Here is a 23,544-nt window from a genome sequence, read left to right as displayed (position 1 = left end):
GATGACAGAACAAGACATTGTCTCTAAAAAAAAAAAAAAAAAAAGAATCCTGAATAAAAGCTCCATCTACTCTCTGATATTACCTGGGACCTCAGCTGTCGGTCAAAAAGTTACACTACAGGATTCACGTTTTCTGATTTCAAAATTACTCAAAGCAACAGAAACAAGACATTGTGGTAATGGCATAAAGGTAGTACTGTGGTTTGAATGTTTGTGTCCCTCCAAAATTCATGTTGGAACTTAATCCCCAATGCAATAGTTTTAAGAGGTGAGGCCTTTAGGAGATAATTAGGGTTCTGCCTTCATAGATGGGATTAGTGGCTTATAAAAGGGCTGTGGAAGAACTAGCTAGGCCTTTTGTTGTTGCTGCTGTTGCTGTTTTTTGCCCTTCTGCTCTTCTGCCATGTGAGGACACAGCAAGAAGGTGCCATCTTAGAAGCAGAAAGCAGCCCTCACCAGACACCGAATCTGCTGACACCTTGATCCTGGACTTCCCAGTCTCCAGAACTGTGAGGAAATAAATTTCTGTTCTTCATAAATTACACAGTCTCAGGTGTTTTGTTAAAGCAGCCTGAACAGACTGAGACAGATAAACATATAGACCAATGGAATAAAATCAAGAGTCTAGAAATAAAACCATGTGTCTATGGTCAACCGACTTTTGACAAGGATACCAAGACCATTCAATTGGGAAAGGATAGCCTCTCAACAAACGGTGCTCAGACAATAAGATATCCAAATGCAAAAGATAAAATTGGACCCTTACCTCACACAATATAAAAAAATTAATTCAAAATGGATCAGAAACCTAAATGTAAGAGCTAAAACTATAAAACTTTTAAAATAAACATAAGTTTAATATTCCTAACCTCAGATTTGGCAATGGAGTTTTAGGTATGACACCAAAAGTATAAACAACAAAAGAAAAAATAGACTGGGTGAGGTGCCTTTAATCCTAGCACTTTTGGAGGCTGAGGCAGGAAGATTGCTTGAGGCCAGGAGTTCAAGACCAGCCTGAGCAAGAGCAAGACCCTGTCTCTGCAAAAAACAGAAATATTAGCCAGGTGTGGTGGCATGCTCCTGTAGACCCAGTTACTCGGAAGGCTGAGGCAGGAGGATCACCTGAGACCAGGAGTTTGAGGTTGCAATGAGCTATGATGATGCCACTGCACTCTAGCTGGGGCAACAGAGCAAAACAGTCTCAAAACAAAAAGGAAAAAAGAATAGATAAATTAGACTTCATCAAAATTAAAAACTTTTGTGTTTCAAAGGGCACTCTAAAGAACATAAAAGAACAACCCAAGAATGGGAGAAAATCTTTGCAAATCAAATATATGATAAGGGACTTATATCTAGAATATACAACAAACTCATACACTTAATAATAAAAAGATAAATAACCCAGTTAAAAAATGGACAAAGGATATGGACAGGCATTTTGCCCAAGAAGATACACACATGGCCAACAAGTGCATGAAAAGATGATCAACATCATTGGCCATCAGGAAAATAAATGCAAATCAAAACTACAAGCTATACCACTTTACATCTACTAGGGTCTCAAAAAGTCGGATAATAACAAGGTTTTCAAGGAAATGGAGGAATTGGACCCTCCTACACTGGTGTTGGGAATGTAAAATGGTTCAGCCACTTCGGAAAACAATCTGGAAGTTCTCCAAAATGTTAAACTTTTGAGTTAACACATGACACAGCAATTCCACTCCTGAGTATACCCAAGAGAAATGAAAACAAATGTCCACATAAAAACTTGTACATGATGTTTATAGCAGCATTATTCATCATAGCCAAAAAGTGGAAACAACCCAAATGTCTATAAACTGATAAATGGATAAAAAAAGGTGGTATATCCATACCGTGGAATATTGTTCAGCCATAAAAAGGAAGGTAGTGCTGATATAGACTACAACATGAATAAATCTTGAAAACATGCTAAGAAAGAAGCCATCCGCAGAAGACTATATATTATATAATTATATTTATACAAAATGTTAAGATTAGGGAAATCTATAGAGACAGAAAATAGCAGTTCTTTAGGACTGCAGTAGTGGGGTGGGAGGCAGGGGATGGGAAGGGGGATGATAGTTAAAGAGTACAGGTCATAAAAATGTTCTAAAATTGACTAGTGATGGTTGCACAATTAAAAACCATTGAGTTGTATATTTTAAATAGGTGAGTTCTATGGTATGTGAACTATATCTCAATAAAGCCATTAAAAAATGGCCAGAATAGATGATCTCTAATGTCACTCCCAGCCTTAGATGCTCCCTGCAGTCAGAATGGAGGAAAGAGGACTGAACTGATTTTCTCAAGCTCTTTATTTCATCTAATTGAAAAAAATAAATCACCTTACATGGGTGTTGAGTTTGGAGCCTTAAGGCTGGTTATCCCATCAGTCCTCCCATCATGGTTCAAGGACACAGGCAAGATCCTTCTGTCTTGTTATTCAGCCTACATGGCATTCATTATCAAAATTATTTCATGGGCCATGTTGGCTCTTAGAGCTGCAGCCATTCTGTCTGCATTCCAGCCAGCAGGAAAGAAAGAGAGAGGGGGGCACACCTCCTCATGTTAAGGACACTTACTGGGAGTTGTACGCACTTCTGCTTAAACCCCATTAGCCAGATCCTGGTCACATGGCAGCTTACTTAACTTACTAACTTAAATAAGTTGTCACATTTATTACATGATTATGTGTGCAAAAGAAATTGGGGGTTTTATTACTATGGAAGAAGAAGAGAATAGATGTTGAGAGACACCTGGCAATGTGCCATATTCCGTGATTTAACTCATCAGCTGCTTGTTCATTAATATACTTGTCTTACTCTGTTTTCTGTTGTTTATAAAAGGATACATGAAACTGGGTAATTTATAAAGAAAAAGAACATATTTCTTACAGTTGTGGAGACTGAGAAGTCCAAGGTGAAGGGGCCGCATCTTCTAAGATCCTTCTTGCTGGTGGGGACTCTGCAGAGTCCTGAGGCTGTACAAGGCATCACATGGTGAAGGGGCTCAGTGTGCTAGCTCAGGTCTCTCTTCCTCTTTTTATAAAGCCACCAGTCCCACTACCATAATATCCCATTAATCTATTAATCCATTCATGAAGGCGGAGCCCTCAAGACCCAACTGCCTCTTAAAGGCCCCACCTCTCAATACTGCCACACTGGGAATTATATTTCAACTTGAGTTTTGGAAAGATAAATATTCAAACCATAGCAATGGTCTCCTTTAATTTGCTGTCTCCTAGTCCTCTTGCACGCTCATTGACAAAATCCCAATTCTGGATTGATGCAACTGCTCACCATTTCTACTGTTATACTTGATCCTCCCAGAAAAAGTACACAACTATGTTGCTTTTAGTGCCCCTATAAAGTCATGATTTTTAAACTTCAGCTGGGCTTCTGACTCAGCTGGTAATAAATATTTATTCAAAGCAATCTTTGTATTCTTTGATTCATAGCACCTCGTAAGACCTTGGATGCATTTATCACTTTAGATGCATTTATCCCTTTAGAGGCTAGTATAGTTTTGGTTACTAAAGTGGACCTCCAAATAAGATTTATAAGGAAGAGGAATTGGTATTCTGAAATAGGTGACTCAGAACGTTGCCTCAGATAAAAAAAATCAAGTCTAGTTAGAAGACAAATTCTAAAGAGATAATAGCTGGCTCTCAGAATTTTTTAGTCTTTTTTTTCAAGAAAATAATATTGGCCTGTGTACCATGATGTGCTACAAATTCTTCTGGTTGTTTTCAGCTAAAAAAGATGGAGGATGCATTTAATATTGAAGAAAGAATTAATAATATGAGATTGCCACCTGAATAAGTAAATGCTGATGGCAAAAATGGGATCATTAAGAATTTTAAAGGGAGCATCATTTAGAAAGCAAAATAAAAAACAGATGGGAAAATGCAAACTCAACTTAAACTGAGTACTTGGAGAATACAGTGCCTTTCTAGCGGGGAGATGACAGGGATGCATGTGTGGCTAAGAAACTACCTGAGCAATCGTAGAGAGTCTGTTGGCCACAGATTTTGGAGATGTAAAATGGGGAGAGAGCAGCTATTTGTCTGTTTTTTTTTTCCCCTCATACAAAATGCTCTTGCTTTTATTAATTAGCATCTTAAAAGAGAAGAGACAGAAGACAGACAAGGTAGCAGAGCCGGGAGAGCTCCCTGCACAAACACAAAGGAACAAGGACAGACAGGGCTCAGGAAGCAATCCCCAGGGCTGGGTCTGGAAGTCCAGGGTGGGTCCCAGAAGTGCTTCGCAATCTAGGGCAGCTGCTGTGAGGGCTGTTATCTGAGCAGCTTGGAGATCAAGTCTTGGCCCCAGAAGTCACTGATGGGAAAGCCACACCCTTGAGGGTGCACCTGGAGGTGTCAGTGTGTGCGGTGCTCTTCAAGGGTGGATTTCCTACCAGCTGTTCATGGCAGAGTGCCCCAATGCACCACAGATCCAGTTCTCATCGCACGTTTCCCTTCCATCGTTTCTGGGGGCATGGACTTGTCTCCACACCTTAAACTTCTATTTATACTTTAATCCACTTCAATCTGGTTTCTGCCTTCTCTGTTCCACACAAACTACTGTTGTCAAGAGTACCCACTTCCATGTTGCCAAATCCAGTGACATTTTGTGTCCTTATCTTATCTGGCCTTGACCTCTTGGTAGCATTGACTTGGTCCTTACCCCCTCACTCCTCATGAGCTATTCTGTTTTGTCCCCTTTTAAATATTTCTCTACTGATTTTCCTCCCACCACCCTGACTGGTCCCTCTCAGGTTTCTTTGCTGGCTTTTTTTTTTCTTTGAGACAAAGTCTTGCTCTGTTGCCCTGGCTAGAGTGCAGTGGCATCTTCATAGCTCACTGCAACCTCAATCCTCCTGCCTCAGCCTGTCGAGTAGCTGGGATTATAGCTGTGCACCACCACTCCTGGCTAATTTTTCTATTTTTAGTAGAGATGGGGTCTTGCTCTTGCTCAGGCTGGTCTCCAACTCCTGACCTCAAGCCATCCTCCACCAAGGCCTCCCAGAGTGCTAGGATTACAGACATGAGCCACCGTGCCAGCCTGGCTTTTCCTATTCAGTTCAACTTTTATTGGGGACACCTCAGGGCCGAGACTGGGACTCTCTTCTCGTCTTCATATAAACCTTTCTGTAGATAATCCCCTTCATTTCCATGGACTTAAATACTATCCAATGCTAATGATTTCTAGAGGAAAATCATTTTACCTCCCAAGAAACCTCTTCTTAATTTTGGTCATACATCAAATTGTCTACTTAACATTTCTATTCAAAAGTTTCAAAAGTGTCTTAACCTAATATGTCCAAAATAGAACTCTTGATTTCCTGAAACTGTCCCTTCTAACTAAATGGCAAACTATCTTCCCAAGTAAGAAAATCAGAATTTATTCATGATTCCTTTTTTCCTCCCTATCCCATATTCAATCTTCAACCAGGTCTTGAGAGTTCTACCCTCTCGAATGCCCCCTCAGTGTATCTCAAATCCACCCAATTCTTTCCCCCATAGGCCTCACCTCAGGCTATGCCACCGTTTTCTTCTCCTGGACAACTACAGCAGTTTCCTAACTAATGACTCCTTTGATACCTTCAAACTTTTTTGCATGCAGCAGTGATATCTTTAAAATACAATAAGTCATTCCATTTCCTGACTAAAGGATAATCTAAGGCCTCCCAGTGCCCTGAGAATAAAATCCAAATTCCTCATTCTGACTTGCAAGGCAAGCATAATCCCGGCCTATCCCTCGGGTGTTGCCTGTCTTCTGGTGTAGTCTTGGGCCACCCGCATTTTCCGTATTAATCTTCAGTCTCTCTGATTTTTTTTTTTTTTTTTTTTTTTTGAGACAGAGTCTCACTCTCTTGCCTGGGCTAGAGTGCCGTGGCGTCAGCCTAGCTCACAGCAACCTCAAACTCCTGGGCTCAAGGGATCCTCCTGCCTTAGCCTCCCGAGTAGCTGGGACTACAGGCATGCACCACCATGCCCAGCTAATTTTTTTCTATATATTTTTAGTTGTCCGATTAATTTCTTTCTCTTTTTAGTAGAGACGCTCTTGCTCAGGCTGGTTTCGAACTCCTGAGCTCAAACAATCCACCCGCCTCAGCCTCCCAGAGTGCTAAGATTACAGGCGTGAGCCACTGCGCCTGGCCTCTGATTTTTATTCTTTGTGCTCACCATGCTCTTTTCTGCCTTAAGCTTTTACACATGTTGTTTCCTTTACTTGAAAAGCTCTTCTCCAACATTTTGCATATATAACTCCTTGTTGCTTAGATAATGGAATAAATATCACTTCTTTAGAGAGAGAAATTTCCACTGATCATCCTGTTCTTTCTTCTTTCTACCTTAATCTTATCCTTGTTTTTTTCCAAAAACTTTTAAAAAACACGTATATGTTACTTATTAGGTGTCAGATAATATTCTATTCACAACAATCTCATTAGGAGCTTAAATTATTATCCCCTTTTAAAGGATGAGGCAACTGAGAAATACACAGCTAGTAAGTGGCACAGTTCGATTTGACCCGAGAAGACTAGCTTGTACTCTTAACCACTATGTTATATCCTGCTGGTCAATGTCACAATTTGGAATTATTTAGAAATTTATCTTTTGGGTTTTTTGTTGTTGTTGCTTGTTTTTTGTTTGTTTTGTTTTGTTTTGTCTGTCTGTCCCAGAATATAAGATGTCAGGAATCATTGCCACTGGCATCTTATTGGTCACTGATTTCACAATGCCTACTATTGTACCTAGTACATAATGGGCGATTAATAAACATGTTTAAATAGTGAATGAATGACTGATAGCAAGAGAAAACAATATTCATGCTGACAAAGTTGAGAAGGGGTTGGATTGAGGTACTATGTCACAAAATATAATTTTTCCTAGACATCTGTAATAAAGAAAGTTCCATAAGTAATTGAAGGCTGCTAGGATGAAGAAAAATGAGGGAACCCTGCTTTGAAGAATGGTTTAAGAAATTATTTTCTATATACCCATCACTGCTCTCTCTCTATATATGTAAAGTATGATGTATAAGGAAATGAGTTTACTTTCTTCAAGTTAAGTACCACCATATATAGGATCAAAGTTGAACTAACCAAAATCTTAAAGTGTTAGAATAGTGTACAGTAAGTATGTGCCTGAATGAAGTCAGGCTGAATGTGTTAACAAAAATATATCAACCAGAAAAATGGGGAAGGATAGAGCATAGGGACTGGGCCACAATGGAAACTTAGAAAAAAGGAAAGTCACACAGGCAAACTTCATTCTTAATTCTAGCCAAGGAGAAGGAGACCCAAGCAGTCTACTCCAAGTATTGTGATCACTTTGGAAGGACTATGCTTACAGTTGGTGGAGTGAGGAACCGTCAGCGGCATACTGGGAAGAAAGCAGGTTAGCTACCTGCAGTTACAGGTTTCGTCTCTTTTCTCTTCAGCAGTTCATGATCATTCATCAGGGTGACAGAGGGCAGGTGCTACAGGAGTACACAGGAGGGGTTTCCCAAATGGAGTTTGAGATCAAGGAAACCTGGGTGGAATGATGTAGTGATTATCATTCCTGCTTCTCCATGAGGTTGGAATTCATGGTGGCTGCACTGCACGTTTTGAGTGTTTTCTCATTTATTTATTTATTTTTGGATCAGACAATCACTAGAGAATATTCTGTTTGTTTGTTTGTTTTTTTAGGTCAGATAATCACAAGACAATATTCTGTTGTGACTGTGAATGTCAGCATTTGGAAGGAATTTTTTTTTGTCTGTTTTCTGTAGCAATGAAAAGCACATCCAGAGAGTCCATTAATGGAAGCTTTGTAAGGGCATTGCCCTTCGCTCTTCCTTCCAAACCATCAGCAATTGTCTTTTTTCTTTACCACGTACATAGTGATGGGGGAGTCGGGTCCTGCTTTCTAACTCTGAAAACTCGTGCGTGTTGAACACCTGGTCCCTGACAAATGGCTCTGGAATAAGTGCCACCAGGGAGGAGAGAGGGAACTGGGAAGAACCATTGATCTCTAGGGTCCCACAGCCTGGCGGTAACACAGAAATTGCTCCTTCCTCCCTCCTATTTCCTTTCTTCTTGATGGTTCTCGATTCTCATCTCTTCTCCACTCTTTCCTTTCTTCCACTCTACTTTCCCCTCCTTTTGTGACTCCTCATCGTTACTCTTCATGTTGATTAATGTGATTACCTTACAAGCATATGACATTTAGTTGCTGGGTTTGCATTAGTTATGACTGAAGATGAAGCCAACATAATGATCCAGTTTGGGGCTCCGCAGTTCTGATTCAAATTTTGACTCCATCACTTAAGAGTTATCTGACTTTGGGCAAATCATCCAACCTCCCTGTGACTTTCTTTCACCACCTGTAAATTGGGGATAATAGTTCCTACCTCAAAAGTTCGTTGTTAGGATTGATGAGAATGCATGTAACATGCACAGAAGCATGCTTGGTACCTGGTTTCAAGAACTCTTAGCTCTTAGTATTTAAAAAATGCTTATTGTAGGGTATTGTTGATACCTTATAAAGGGAATTTCATGCAGTTTTCCGTAGAGTAAGGTGTTTTGATGGAATAACTATTGACACAAGAAATACAGTACCTCGACGTTTACTGGGTGCGTGCATTACAGAGATAATTTTCTGAGTAGACAGTGATTTTGTGATACCTGGGCGAGGGCGAGCAATATTTAGTGAAGACTGTCTGAGGGGGCAATAAGGTTACTTGGTGAGAGTGTTAGGTGGACCAGGCCAGACCAGGGAGAGGCTGGGAGCCAGACGGAAGGCGGAGGAGGCGCGTCAGGAAGGCTTTGGAAACCCAGCGTTCTTGTGGGTTGCAGGTGGTCCGGAAAGGCAGCGGCGCGCCCAGGGGGCGAGGAGGATGCGCGGGCCCGGACCCGCGTAGTTTCGTTTGCTTTTCTCTGAAGAAGGCGCCGATTCCAGGCAGTTTCTTGATCTTCGGCCCTCGTCGCAGCGAGAGAGCCGGGGCGCGCACGCCACTCTCGGGGGCTTCGACGTCCATCGGAACAAACCCCTGGGAGCAACTCCCGCCGCGGGCGAGCAGGTGGGGGAGTCGGTCCCCTCCCCGCGCGCGGCCCGGCGCTGCCCCTGCCCGGCCCCGCCGCCTCCGCCGCGCGCGCCTAGGGGAGCCTCGGGCGGTGGCGGCCCCGCGCGCCCGGCGGGAGGCGCCTCGGGATGTTTCTGTCTAGTCCTCGCCTCCTCCCCCCGCGCTGACTCCATCCGCTCCCCGCCCCCTGCTCGGGGCAGCGGCCAGGCGGGAAGGGAGGGAGCCGGCCCGAGACTGCACCATTCCGCACCGGCTGCAGCAGGGCCAGAGGGAGCAGGTGGAGCGAGCGAGCGAGCGGCGAGCCGAGCGCGCAGACCCGGGGGGAGACTGCAGTGACGCGGCCCTGGAGACATGGCGGCCTGGCGCCTCTGAATTGGAAGCAGGACCCGGAGCCCCTCGCCGCCCCCGGCCGCAGCAGCCCAGGCCATGCCGCACGGCTGCTGACCGCACGGAGGGGCCGTCCCGCAGGGCACATGCGGCAGCAGCTGCCGCCTCGAGCCTGATCCGCTCCGCTGCATTCTCCATGTTGCATTTCTCCTCAGTTTCTCGGGCAGTGTAGCTGCCGCTGCCGGAAGAGCCTTCAGGGCATTGCGCTGCCCTTCATCCAACCACACTTTCTTTCCCGTTTTTCCCCCTCCCTCCCCATTTCCCACTCCCTTTCCCCGCCTGCTTTGCATCCATCTCCCCTACCCCGTCGCCCCCTGCTGCCTCCATCCGCCGGGGATATGGCCGCAGAAGAGGTATTGCAGACGGTGGACCATTATAAGACTGAGATAGAGAGGCTGACCAAGGAGCTCACAGAGACGACCCACGAGAAGATCCAGGCTGCTGAGTACGGGCTGGTGGTGCTGGAAGAGAAGCTGACCCTCAAACAGCAGTATGACGAACTGGAGGCAGAGTACGACAGCCTCAAACAGGAGCTGGAGCAGCTGAAAGAGGTGAGTTGCCTTTCACCTCTCCCCTCCCCCAAGGCCCACTTATCCTTATTAAGAAGTCGGAAAGGATGCGATCAAAAGGACTGTTTTTCATCTTAGGGCCCTTTGTTGATAAGAGAAGATTGAAAGAGTCCATTGTTTTCCCCCCAAGAGAAAAATTGCCCAAGAAATGAATGTATAAGCTGGAATTTGGGAAGCAATGGCTGTTTAGCCTGTGGGGGAGGGAGATTCATAAGGATCTTCAAGTACCAGCACTCCAAGGCGACATTCAATTGGGTTGGAATGTATAAATCAAACTTCCCGAAACTGCTGTTATTTCAAACTCAGTTTTCAGTGACAATCCCATAATCCACAAAGGTGATGAGGACCCACAATTTCAGGACCTCAGCTTTCTGCTGAATGTAACCGTTCCTTAGTGAGAGAGGGAACTCCTCACCAATCCCATTTGACAAAGGCTGGGCAATCTTCATTCTCTTTGGTTCTAGTCATTCTTGTCATTGAGCTGCAGGAGTAAAACAACTTTGCTGGGTGATCCCACTGCCTTGATTTCATCTCTGAGCTAGGTTGGGCCATAACCAAGTCTTATGAGGTCACCCTGACCATGAAAAATTGAACTCACCTACAAATGGTTTGAAAAAATGGTATATATCAAATACGTGGTTCATATATTCAAATGAGGCTCTTCTGGTTAAAGTGACTCTATTTATTAAGCCAGAATATTACGAGTGGGCCATGTATAACATTTGTCCTCTTTAGTCTTTTGGTATTTGGCTTCTTTTAAAGCCTGTCGAAGGTATTGGGAGAAAACAACGAAAAACGCTCTTAAGAACATACATACTGTTTAAGGAAGTCAGTTTGTTTTACCTGGTTCTTGAGGCACTAAGGAGAGCAAGTAACCAGTTGTAAATTTAAATGTATATATACACTGCTTTTCTATGTGGCAAGTCTTTATTTTTAGGTGCATATTGGCATTTTAAATGTTAATTCTCATTTAGCATGGAATATTATCAAAAATCTTTTTCTTATAATGTAAGTTTGATTTTTTGGGGGGGGTCTTGTTTTATGTTGTTATAGTTAAAAGACGTGATACCTAATCAACTTGCCTTCTAATTTAGTATATAATATGGTAAATATTTATACTTTCAGATATGTCTTATTTTTATTTGGATGCCTAACTATCAAAGAATATAGTACATATGATTAAAAATTCCAATTACAATCTAATTTTTTTGTATCAGGCTGTAAATTTCTAGTTTATGTTTTACTTACCAGGTACATATCTAGTCTTAACAACAGCTGGACTAGTTTATATTTTCCAACTTAGATTAAGTCGTATACGGACATGTTTAAATGCAGTGATGCTAAATCTTGGGAAGTGAGGAAACAGGATGATGAATGTAATTCTCAGAGATGTTTTGATGTTGTCTATGTCTATCTATGCTGCTTTGCCAAGACAGGGAAGTGCAGACCAGACAGTGGTAAGCCATCGCCTTCTTGATGAAGAGGATGGACTTAATTTCATGAAATGTAACTGCTAACTGACCTTCCTGCTTGATTTAAACAACGCTTATAGGGATATTTCTGTGTCATTGCTCTTACCCTTCATAGTAACCTTAATGCATTTGTCTTTTGCCATGAGCTGTAAAGGCAAAGAATCTATCTTAATTTACTTTGCATCCAAAGTCTTTAACATAAAGCCTGACATGGAGTGGGCATGAAATATTTTATGAAAGAATCATTTTGTACTGGAGGAAGACACACCTTTATCAAGGATTTACCAGTCAATATTGGTTAGTGTCAGAGAAAAACTATGAAAATTAGGAAGTGTAGGAAGTGACTAGTATTAAAAAAAAACCTACATTAATTTCACTGGCAGTAATGAGGAGAATGAGAAAAAATGTTTTGTAGGAATAATGTAACAGTGGTTTCTTAATGCAGAGTAATGCAAATACCAATTTTTTTCTATAATAATTATTTTTTATTTTTTTATTTTTTATTATTATTATTTTTTGAAACAGAGTCTCACTCTGTTGCCCAGGCTAGAGTGCCATGGTGTCAGCCTAGCTCATAGCAACCTCAAACTCCTGGGCTCAAGGGATCCTCCTGCCTCAGCCTCCCGAGTAGCTGGGACTACAGGCATGCGCCACCATGCCTGCCTAATTTTTTCTATATGTTTTTAGCTGTCCAATTAATTTCTTTCTATTTTTTTTTAGTAGAGACGAGGTCTCGCTCTTGCTCAGGCTGGTCTCGAACTCCTGAGCTCAAACGATCCACCCGCCTTGGCCTCCCAGAGTGCTAGGATTACAGGCGTGAGCCACCACGCCCGGCCTAGAAGTCATTGTTGATAAACATGTTTTGTGAGTGCTTTGATTTTTCAAAAGGAAGTTTTGTTCATTATCAGGTATGTATAATAAATGATATTGTTGCATTATATCTATAAAGCCAAAAGAAATATTTGGCTTATTTCTAGGCTCTTTCAACAAATAGGGTTCATTTAAAAATAATTGGACCAGTTTATGGGAATGTCAACAGAAAACTACTGTACTAAGTTCAAGTTGAACATTAGTAATTTGCAGTGTAGCAACATGGCTCAGTCTGTGCAGGTCATTTCGTTTTCCAGAATCAGCACCCGGCAATGTTGCTACCTTCCTGCCCAGGGTAGGTACTGACTGCTAGGACAATAATGCAAGTGAGCAATGTTGCTGAAGGTGTGCGAAATCAAGAAGATGAGTTAATTTATTTTTTTTCCTAGTTATTTCTTCTTTCAACCCGATTGCTTTTTGACCTGGCCTGATATCGTTTAGTGCTCTGCCCTGTGCCTCATTACGTGGACTGCTGTAATTTTGTTCACAAAAGAACACACTTGAAAGAAAACTGTTAAGGGTCTGAAAAAAGGATGACCTCTGACATCATCATAATATTCTCCTTTTCATTATGCTTCGGGTAGTGGAACAAAGCAACATATCCACTAGAATACTGGAGTACAGTTTTATGATTTCACAAATAATGCTTCCTCTTTAATGACCTGAGGAGGACCCATGCCTAGTCACGTTCACCTGGCTGACTGTATGCTTGGGATGTACGTAAATCAGCACTGTCTGTCACCCAGGCCAAAATAGTGTTTGAAGAAGCGTCATGGCTCTAAAATAACTTGAAAACTGAAGATATATTAATATAAAAGTACCCTACACTTTAAATGTAAGGGTTTTTTTTTTTTATTAACTTAAAATGGTTGAAATTTAAAATATGGTAAAGTTTAAAAAGATCCCTTTGGAAAGGAATGATTCAGCATTACTGGTAGCATTGTAAAAAGGAAACATATCTGTGTGACAGCTTTAAAAAAGTTTTATAGTTTGGTTACAGCAGGCTATGTACTAAGAATCTTCAACTCATTTTCTCAACCCTGACACCAAGGACAGTCACCAGCTACTGAAGAAGCACTTTCTGGGCATTGAGTGGCTTTTGCTTTTGGAGCCAACTTTATGCTTGTACTGGGTTATAGTTAAATCATTCAAGAAATAAATATTTACTTACATAGTTTTAGAGATTGTCACATTGGGGACCTGATGAAAACCATTTAAATTACCTAGCTTTGGTGGCACACAGTGGTTCATGCCTGTAATCCCAGCACTTTGGGAAGCCAAAGTGGGAGGATCGGTTGAGGCCAGGAGTTCAAGACCAGTCTGAGCAATATAGTGAGACCCTGACTCTACCAGGGGGGAAAAAAAAAACAGAGGAAGACCCTGTCTCAGGAAATAAAAAAATTACCTGGATTCATCTTTAAACAGAATTATTTTTTTTCCTCATATGCTTAGAAAGATTGTTAGCTTCTTTTGTATCTGTAAATTCTAAATCATGAACTCATATGGGGGGAAAGCCCCCAGATTTCTTTTTTAATCTGTGAATAAGCATGAAGAGAAAGTTAGTATTTAATTGATTTACCTAAACTAGGATTTTTAACTTCTCCCATTATTTTATTTATTTACTTACTTACACACACACACACACACACACACACACACACACACACACGGTCTTGCTCTATCTCCAGGCTCAAGTACAGTGGTGTCATCATAGCTCACAGCAACCACAAACTTCTAGGCTCAAGTGATCCTCTTGCCTCAGCCTCCTAAGTAGCTGGGACTACAGGTGCATGCCACCACGCCTGGCTAATTTTTCTGTTTTTCATAGAGACAGGGTCTCAGTTTTGTCCAGGCTGGTCTCGAACTCCTGGCCTCAAGTGATCCTCCCACCTCAGCCTCCCAAAGTGCTAGGATTGCAGGCATAACTCACTGCGCCTCGCCTTCTCTCATTCTTTTTAAAGAAGAAATTTTTACACTTATTATCACATTTGTTATCAAATTAACTTAAAAATCTAAAAATATATCAACATATGCTTTTAGAAACTGTTTACAAATAACCTCAACAAATAAACATAATCACTTTCAATCACATCTCTTTTTTTTTGACCCAATTGCTCTAATTTGCATCATCCCTGCTTTTTATTTCAACTCAAGATTTCATCTCAGCAAAAGTTATTTCTTGGACATCATTTAGCAAGATTTTATAATTTTTCATCATATTCACTGTGAACATGTATAGCAGCCATGGTTTGAACAATGTTTCAGAATTTCTTGCTTACACATACTCTGCCCTATCGTCCCCTTAAATACACTTGTTCTTATGGGCGTTGTTTTCCAAATTTGAAAATATGATAATGACTCGCATGTTGAAATACATGGCAAAGGACTTTCCCACACAAAAGGTTCTACCTGTAATTATGGCTTTGAAGAAGAAGAAGGCATAAGAGATACACAGTCTTGCTGTTAAATAATAATGCGTTATGCTTAAGGAGAAGGTACGTGAGGTCCAGAGGCAGGAGATGCAATTGGAAAAGGGCTGGGGCCACATTTCGCCTTGCACGTGGAGCTATTGAAAAGAAATGAAACAGTAACTATGTTTGGTGCCTTACCTCATAATATAATTCAGAGGCTTATTGCCTGCTTTCACAAATAAGAAAATAAAAATAATAGAGCATTGAGCTATGTACAAGGCTCCCCTTAGGACTAGGTACTTTGTACACCTTGTCTCTAATTCTTGCAACAATCCTTACACAAGGTAAATATGGATTGCATTATACAGAAGAGGAAACTGGGTCTTAAAGAAGTTAAGGGCCCTTCTCAATGCCACAAAACTGAGTGGTGAAACCTGGTTTAGGAAGAAGTCCATTTTCTTTTCATGCATTATAATACCTCGGAGCATGAAACATCTTGGCCAAGGCCACAAGTGCAATTTAGAAGGTCACAATGATGGTCGTAGTAGGTGGACTGTAGCTGTGCAGTGGTAGGGTGATGAGGAGGGGACACATCTGTTTAGGAGGTAGGGAGGGACATAGTGTTGCATGTGACTGGATGTGGGAAGTGAGGGAGAGTAGAGTTGAGAATCTTCTCAGGATGGATAGAAGGTGGTTCCATTTATGAAGGAAGGTGCTATGGGGGAAAGCAGTTTTAGGGGGTAAAGTTGATGCTCAAATGATATGAGTCCTTTTAGTTCATGTTTTTTTTTTTGGAGGGGGCCAGGGAAGGAACATAAATGGCGTGATAAATTCAGATACTCAATTTAATAAAACAAATGAATATTGTGTGCAATTGTTGTCATTTTATTCAAGCCTAACTTCTAGAATATGGGAGATATAAACAATTTAATAATGTTTTTACCAGTTAGTTTGATTGCCTTCTGAATTAGGAGAAATGAAAACTAATAAACAATGGGCAAAGAAGCTGTCTGGGCACAGTGAGGTCCAAGAGGGCAGCCTAGGTGGAAACCAGCCCTTACTGACTCCTTAGAGGGGCTGAGAGCAACAGCCCTCACTGCTCACTGACTGATCCTTGAAGTTGCATTAGCATTTTTAATTTAAGGGGGTTTCTTTTTTCCTATTTTTGGTCAGAAGAGTTTGATTGCTCTTTAAGAATTGCAATTATGTAATTATGACAGTTTATTACAACATTCCAAGTTAGACAAAATCATACACAAATTAATAGTTTTCCCTCTTTGTCCTCCCAGTTCTGTCTCTGTTGTTATCACTTGGGTGAGTATTCTTTTGGAATTGTTTTAAATACCTTTAAGCATGTGAACCCATATGCAGGGTTTTTTACTGTCTTGTTCCTTTGTTTTTATAAAAACAGGATCTTGCCATAAGTAATAATACTCTGTGACCTGGCTTTTTAAATTTAAGAGTATGTCCTTTTAATAGGTAGGTATTTCTGGGGCAGGGCTGCATTTTTAAGACACTGATGTTTTAAGTGTGAGGAAAATGAAGGTAATTGGGGAAGAAAACCAGAGAACCTTAGAGAGTGTGGGTGGTCCTAGAGAGTGTAAACCTTAGAGAGTATAAGGTGGCCCAGGTTCTGCCCTGAGTCTAGCTTGGGTGGTAAGCGAGAGAGAGAGAAAAATGTAAGTGTGTACAAAAGAAACTGATGGAATTTGTTTGGTTGCCCCAAAGCAGGCCTGTGTGATGATACCAAGGGAAAAGATGGACAGTTTTGTGGGTGAATTAGCAGGGATTTTGATTCCTTGTCTTGTTGGCTAGTGATGGAAATATGCGTATCAGCATAATACCTGGCTGGTTTCCATGGCCGGGAAGAGCCGTCCTGCAGTGTGACCACATCCTGTCCATTCTGGGTCTTGGTGAGAAGCCAGGATGATTCAGGCAATTGGGCTCTATTACATTATCCCTTCTTTGCCCTTTGATAGTTGAGTTTTAAAATAGTTAGGATCCTATACAGCATCTCAGGTTCAGCATGTCGTGCAGGAGGTGGGAAGAAAAGGGTACAAAATAGGAAAATGTTCAGCACAAGTGTTCTTATTTATTGCAATGGAGGGGAATATAAAAGTGGCAATTGATACCTTTTCCTCCTGGGATTTAATTACTTTGTCTATAAAATTAAAGTGTTGGAATAGATAGTCTGTATGATCTTTACCAGCTCTAAATGTCTGAGGTGGCTGTTTTTCAGAGCTACTTATTCTGCTTATTTATCTGCCTATCCTTTACTTTTTCAAATTCATTCTGTTTTTTCCAAAGTACAAAATAATCTTGCTTAAGTGCAATAATTTTCACGCCGACTTCAAGGATTCAGAGATTTGCCATCAACTATTTTCTCTTTTTCTTCCTATCCATTTTCACTCTGGCTGCTTAGTTCTAGCCAAGATACTCCACCTGTTTTAAACTTGTGCTATGTCCCTCCACTTTAAAAAAAACAAAACAAAACTATTTCACAGTTCTCTTCTTTGAACGTTTGGCACAAATTTGTTTCCTTTCTGGATTTACTTTACTTTTCTAATCTCACAATGTTATAGAAGTGATTCATTTAGTTTGTTTTCCTTGACGTATTTGTACTTGGCTTTAGAAAGCCAAGAGTCCTAATGGGTCACTGGGAGCCAGATTTTGGATCAAAATAAAGAACTTTCTGACAATAGAGTCATCCAATAATGGAATCAGGCAGCCTCGTTAGGAAGTAGTGAGTTCCTTGTCACCAAAAATGCTTAAGGAGAACCTAGCCAACCACTTGCTGAGATACTCTGTGGAGGGTTCATGCTTAGCAAGGGATTTATGTAGAATGATTTCTAAGGTCCCTTCCTATTCTGAGTTTCTTTGATTGTATCACTCCAAGTGTTCCAAGTAATTTCATAAGTTTGTGTTTTTTATACTTTCTTCCTTACCACCAGAGCACAGTGTTTCCAACATGGTTTAATTTTTCTGCTTTAATGTTTGAGATTTCACAATATTCAATGACTTTGGAACATTTGGAATGTTTTCAAAATGTATCACAAGTTTATTTTAATTTTGATTTATGTTTTGCTTGATTTTCAGAAGAAATCTGATGGGTAATATAAAAGTTTAAGATGAATGTATTTGTAAATTTTGGGAAGTTTCAGTGAACTTTTATGCGTTTTGAAGCTATACAATTGCATTGAGGGAGGTCTATAGCCTCCAGACTCTTTATATTTACATACACGGACACATACAGACATGCATGTGTGGATGCACAAACATGATTATATACTTTCTCATTTACACTTAGTCCAATATTTTATAATCTGCATTGTCAACTAAGTCAGTCTTCCATATCTGTGGGTTCTGCATCTATGTGTTCAAGTAATCTTAGATTGAAAGTATTCAAACAAAAAATTGCTTCTGTTCTGAACATGTACAAGCTTTTTTGGATCATTATTCTCTAGACAGTATAGTATAACAGTTGTTTATATGGCATTTACATTTATTAAGTATTACAAATAATCTAGGGATGATTTAAAGTATACAGTAGGGTGTGTGTAGGTTGTATGCAAATACTATGCCATTTTATGTAAGAGACTTTGAGCATCCACAGATCTTAGTCTCCAAGGGGTGTCTTGGAACCAAACTCCCATGAATGCTGAGGGACAACTGTATTTACATTACATACCATTCTGAGTTTTTCTTTTTGCTTTACCATAACCTCTTCTGTGTCATTTATTCATTTAAAAATTTGTATTGAGTGGCTACTGTGTCAGGCACTACGCCACTTGCTGAAGATACGGTATTGAACAAGACAGACAGGATGGAGCTGCCAGAAGGGAGCTTATGTTTCAGACCAGGAAAAGCGTCGATGAACATACATACATATTTCAGTTCCAAGAAGTGCCGTGAGCGAAGAGATGGAGACGGGCTGGGGAAAGAGTGATCAGGCAGAGTCTCCCCCAGGAGGTGACATTTTAGCCCTGACCTGAATCATGGCAAGAAGCCAGTCATGTGAAGATAGGGGAAAGTGGTTTTTAGGAAGAGGGATAAATGCAAAGAACTTGGAACTCTGTTGTAGTTCTTAGGAGAAATGATGGGTTACCATGCTCTGTAAAAGTAGCCATTCACATTTAAAAAATGACCATTCTGTACAGTAGTGTAATACCTTTGGATTTTTCTAATAAGGTATTGTTTCTCAACATGGAAGTGTTTGAGTAGAGCCTAGATATCTCTCCAAGGTCTTCTCCAGGAAGAGGTGAGTGGGAACTAGTTGCTTTCAATAAAGACTACATCAGGTTGACCTGGGTGATTTATAAAAATACTACTGCCTGGACCCCACTCCTGGACAGTTAAATCAGTCATTGGAGGTGGGGCTTGGGTTCAGTATGTTAATCCCCCGCCCCCTTCCCTTAGAGATGCAGCCAGGGCTGGGAACCTCTCTTCTGTATATTTCCAATGCTAGGATTAAATGACTCCATATGAATACTGGAGTCATGAGTGTTTAGTAAGAAAAGCTGGGAAATTATGAGCTAATATATAATTGCACAGTTGTTTAAAACTCCTCTTTTCTATTTTCGGGAAATGAAGACACTGTAAAGCCTTTCAGAGAATCAGTGAACATCATGAAAAACTTAACTTCATTAGACAGAGATATATGTTAAAGTACAATGCAATTTACTTTCTATTCTTTAAAAAATGTTTTCTTAGAGACAGGGTCTTGCTATGTTGCCCAGGCTGATCTCAAATTCCTGGCCTCAAGTGATTCTCCCACCTCAGCCTAACAAGAAGCTGGGATTATAGGCACAAGCTACCATGCCCAACTAATTTTCTATTCTTCAGGGTTGTTTGAAGTTTTTTTTAAAACATCTTTTGTTAGGTCTATTTTGTTTTCATTATTCTGTTTGCAGCTGTTTATGCCAGCTTTACAAGTTTGTAAATAGAATATTAAAAAAGAATTGCTTTGAGGAATTGATCTTTAACTTCTGGGTGATGTTCAGTTGTTCTTTTTGGTTATACATATTTAGTGTTTGCCAACATTATTTTGAGGAGAAAAAGCACTGCTCTAAAAGGTAATATTTAACTGCTGTGTTTCTGTCTTTAGATTTAGAATCGAAAATACAAAACCTGTTTACATTTATGGGAACAATGACAATATGTGTACAATCACAGTAGCAATTTCCTTAAGAATGTTTTGTTGCACAGTTTGGCGTGGGTCTGTAATGGAAGGTTTGGAATGATGGGTCTTTGTTTTTTCTCTTGCATACTGCAGACTAATGTGGAATCAAATGCCACAACTGAAGAGCCCTTAGCCATCAATTTTTCAAATTGAAAGAGGTTTATATTGTAACATGAATGGGCCTTGTTGATAAGCCTCACGGATTGCTATTTCCTAGGTGGTTTTAAGGAGATTTTTTGAAGTTGACCTCAGTAAGGTTACTAAGTGGAAACAGGATGAGTTTAATCTTGTACAGGACTTCTTTTGTTCAGCCGGAGATACTGTTATCTTATAGATTATCTCTTTGGCACGACCATTTTTGCCTCTCTTAAGTCACAAACTGGTTTTTTTTTTTCTGTTAAGAATGGTTTGACCCGGTGCGGTGGCTCACGCCTGTAATCCTAGCTCTCTGGGAGGCCGAGGCGGGCGGATTGTTTGAGCTCAGGAGTTCGAGACCAGCCTGAGCAAGAGCGAGACCCCGTCTCTACTAAAAATAGAAAGAAATTAATTGGACAACTAAAAATGTATAGAAAAAATAGCCGGGCATGGTGGCGCATGCCTGTAGTCCCAGCTACTCGGGAGGCTGAGGCAGTAGGATTGCTTGAACCCAGGAGTTTGAGGTTGCTGTGAGCTAGGCTGACGCCACGGCACTCTAGCCTGGGCAACAGAGTGAGACTCTGTCTCAAAAAAAAAAAAAAAAAAGAATGGTGTGCTCAGAACCTAATTTAAGCTCAAAATCTCAAGAAAATATAATTAGGAAGGAAAATAAACCATTGGAGAGAGAGGGAAAAAAAGAAATAATATAATATACTCCAAATCACTTATAAGTAGCTTTTGAACTATTTGCTCCTTAGATTATTTTTTTAATTGATATAGGTTCTTAATTAATGTTGATAATTAAAAACTAACTGGTTTAATGATCTAGTTCTAGTGGACTGAACAGCAAGAAATCCTTTTTGTCAGTATTTTAAAATAATTTAGAACTAGAAACTTTTCTGTAGAGCATTCTCAAGTCTTCTACCCTTAATCACTGTAGTCATTTCCAACTATGTTTATAATCAAATGCTTTTTTTTCACTGTAGCGAAATAAATAAAATATTTTTACAAATTGGGCCAGATGAGGTGGCTCACACCTATAATCCTAGTACTTTGGAGAACAAGGCAGGAGGATTACTTAGGGTCAGGAGTTTGAGACCAGCCTGAGCAAGAGTGAGACCCCGTCTCTACAAAAAATAGAAAAATTAGCCGGATGTTGTGGCGTGCATCTATAGTCGCAGCTACTCAGGAGACTCCTGGAGCCCAGGAGTTTGAGGATGCAGTGAGCTATGATGATGCCATTGCATTCTAGCCTGGGCAACAAGAGCGAGACCCTGTCTCAAAATAAAAATAAAAATAAAAATAAATAAATAAATAAATATATATATATATTTTTTTCACAAATCACATTGAGATGCTTGGGATAATACAAGCTATTATTTACTAAAATTTAGACCAGAGTCTCAAAATAATAATTATATTTTTAGATAATCGTCACAGTAAGTCTTTTTAGAAAAAAGCAATGAAAAAAACCATAGACCAATGAAATTTTAGTCATTATTGGTCAGTTCCAAGTAAAAAAATGTTAAGATGTATTTAAATTTGTGATGCCAGTGTGATTTAGAAATTTGGAAAATGGATACCAAAGTAAGTGCTGTGAGCAGATGAGTCATTGCATCAAGAACAATAATGGTTCATTCATTCATTCCTATAATAATGATATATGAAGTGCCTCCCATGTGTTAGTGGCAGATTTGGGTGTTGAGAATACAGCAGAGAACAAACACAACAGAGAGCCCATGCTCACGGAGCTCCCATTCTATGGGGGAAGGGAGACAATGAACAAAATGAGTAAGTAAAATAGATAGAATGTTAGATGGTCCCAAGTGCTATGGAAGAAAAATAAAACTGGGAGCAGGAAGGATGGCATGTGAAGTGGGAGGAGGTTATTGTTTTCAATGGGGTGGTCAGAGAAAACCTCCTTGGGAAGGCACGTGGAGGCGGCCATGTGGCTGCAGGGTACTGAACCAGGGGTGAGTAGCAGATGAGACCAGAGAGGGAAAGGGAGTTACCCTATGCAGCAGCTTTTACATTGTTATCAGGACTTTGGCTTTTGCTCTGAGTGAGGTGGGAAACTTTGAGCAAAAAAGTCTCAACGTTTGCCCTGTTTTTCCCCATTGAGATAACCTCTGCGTACAGTCTATAAAAATTCATCCCTTGGTTATTTTCTTTTTATCACAGTTTTGGAAAAATAAATTTCTGTACTAATTCCCTATTAATGGGTCTATTGAGGTATAAATAAATTCATAATCACATAAAAGTTAAAACTTCTATGGAAAAGGCTCGGATGAAATATTACCTAAGTAGGAATTAATTGCTTTTTATCACTACATGACTTCGTTTTTAGTATTATGAAAAATGTAGTTCTTCTTCTTTTTTTAAAAAAGTCACAGTGTAACTTGTGCTCAGATAGTTTCAAACCAGTAATTTTTCCTTTATGTTTATAGCTTAATTATATTTTCAAGCCAAAATATTTGAGGTTTTCTTTTCCTTCATGGTATTAACAATATGGGAAACATATTGTTACTTTTAAATCCAGTGACACTTGTAGAAAACTCCCTCTTTAACATTAAAAAATAAAGGTTCGTCAATGTCTTTTTAAACCTTGTACTCTTTTCTTTCTCTTCTTCTTGTATCCCCTCTCTCCGTTAACTTTACACTATAATACCACGGACTTAATGGATCATTAAAGAATGAATTCTAATCAGGAGAAAATTCCTGAGAATATTTGTTAAATGTCAGTGTGGAAGAAATCTTCCTAACCAAGATATAAAACTTAGAATCAAAAGGCTGGACTGACACATTTGGTTACAGAAATGAAAAACAACAGCTTGGAAAAAATAATGCAATATGGATGACTTACAAAGTATTATTCTCCCTAATATACAGTCTCTATGAGTTTATTGAAAAGAACAATGATACAATAGGAAAAAGGGCAAAGACAAACTAGACAAACAGAGGAGGATTTGCAAATAAATGTGCAAAGATGCTCACTCTTAGTAGTCAGCGAATGTAAATTAAATGATAGTGAGTTTTCACTTTTTTTTTTGCATTAACTTACAAAAATTTTAAATATTGATGATATGCAGTGTTGGAAAGTGTGTGGAGATGGAAGTGTGACTTGCCATGAACTTCGAGAATGTGATTTGGCACTATGTATTAAGATATGAAATGCCAGCTTAAGCAACATAGTGAAACCCTTGTCTACAAAAAATAAAAAAAGCCAGGCATGGTGGTTTGTGCCTATAGTCCTAGCTACTTGGGAGGCTGATGGGGGAGGATTGCTTGAGTGTAGGAGTTCAAGACTGCCATGAGCTGTGATCACGCCACTGTACTCCAGCCTGGGTGACAGAGCAAAACCCTATCTCAAAAAAAAAAAAAAAAAAAAAAAAACAAAATGCATGTGTTGGTAGTATAGTGGTGAGCATA

General features: G+C 40.0%; 1 protein-coding gene across 3 annotated transcripts in view; it reads left to right on the top strand.

The window, feature by feature from the left end:
- The first annotated feature begins 9,596 nt into the window (after window positions 1–9,596).
- The window catches only part of BICD1 (bicaudal D homolog 1 (Drosophila)), a 212,679-nt gene continuing 198,731 nt past the window's right edge, over window positions 9,597–23,544 (top strand). The window contains exon 1 of one of the 3 annotated variants that reach the window (XM_012640989.1): window positions 9,597–10,030. In XM_012640989.1, coding sequence (XP_012496443.1) covers window positions 9,818–10,030 — 213 coding nt within the window. In that variant the 5' untranslated portion in view covers window positions 9,597–9,817. The remainder of the gene's footprint in view (window positions 10,031–23,544) is intronic. The other 2 variants (XM_012640988.1, XM_012640986.1) reach the window with 2 other exon arrangements.

This window comes from Propithecus coquereli, unplaced genomic scaffold, assembly GCF_000956105.1.
Source record: "Propithecus coquereli isolate 6110/MARCELLA unplaced genomic scaffold, Pcoq_1.0 Scaffold16, whole genome shotgun sequence".
NCBI classification, from domain to species: Eukaryota; Metazoa; Chordata; class Mammalia; order Primates; family Indriidae; genus Propithecus; species Propithecus coquereli.
The sequence above is the reverse complement of the archived record's forward strand: the minus strand, read 5'-3'. Positions and strand labels throughout refer to the sequence as shown.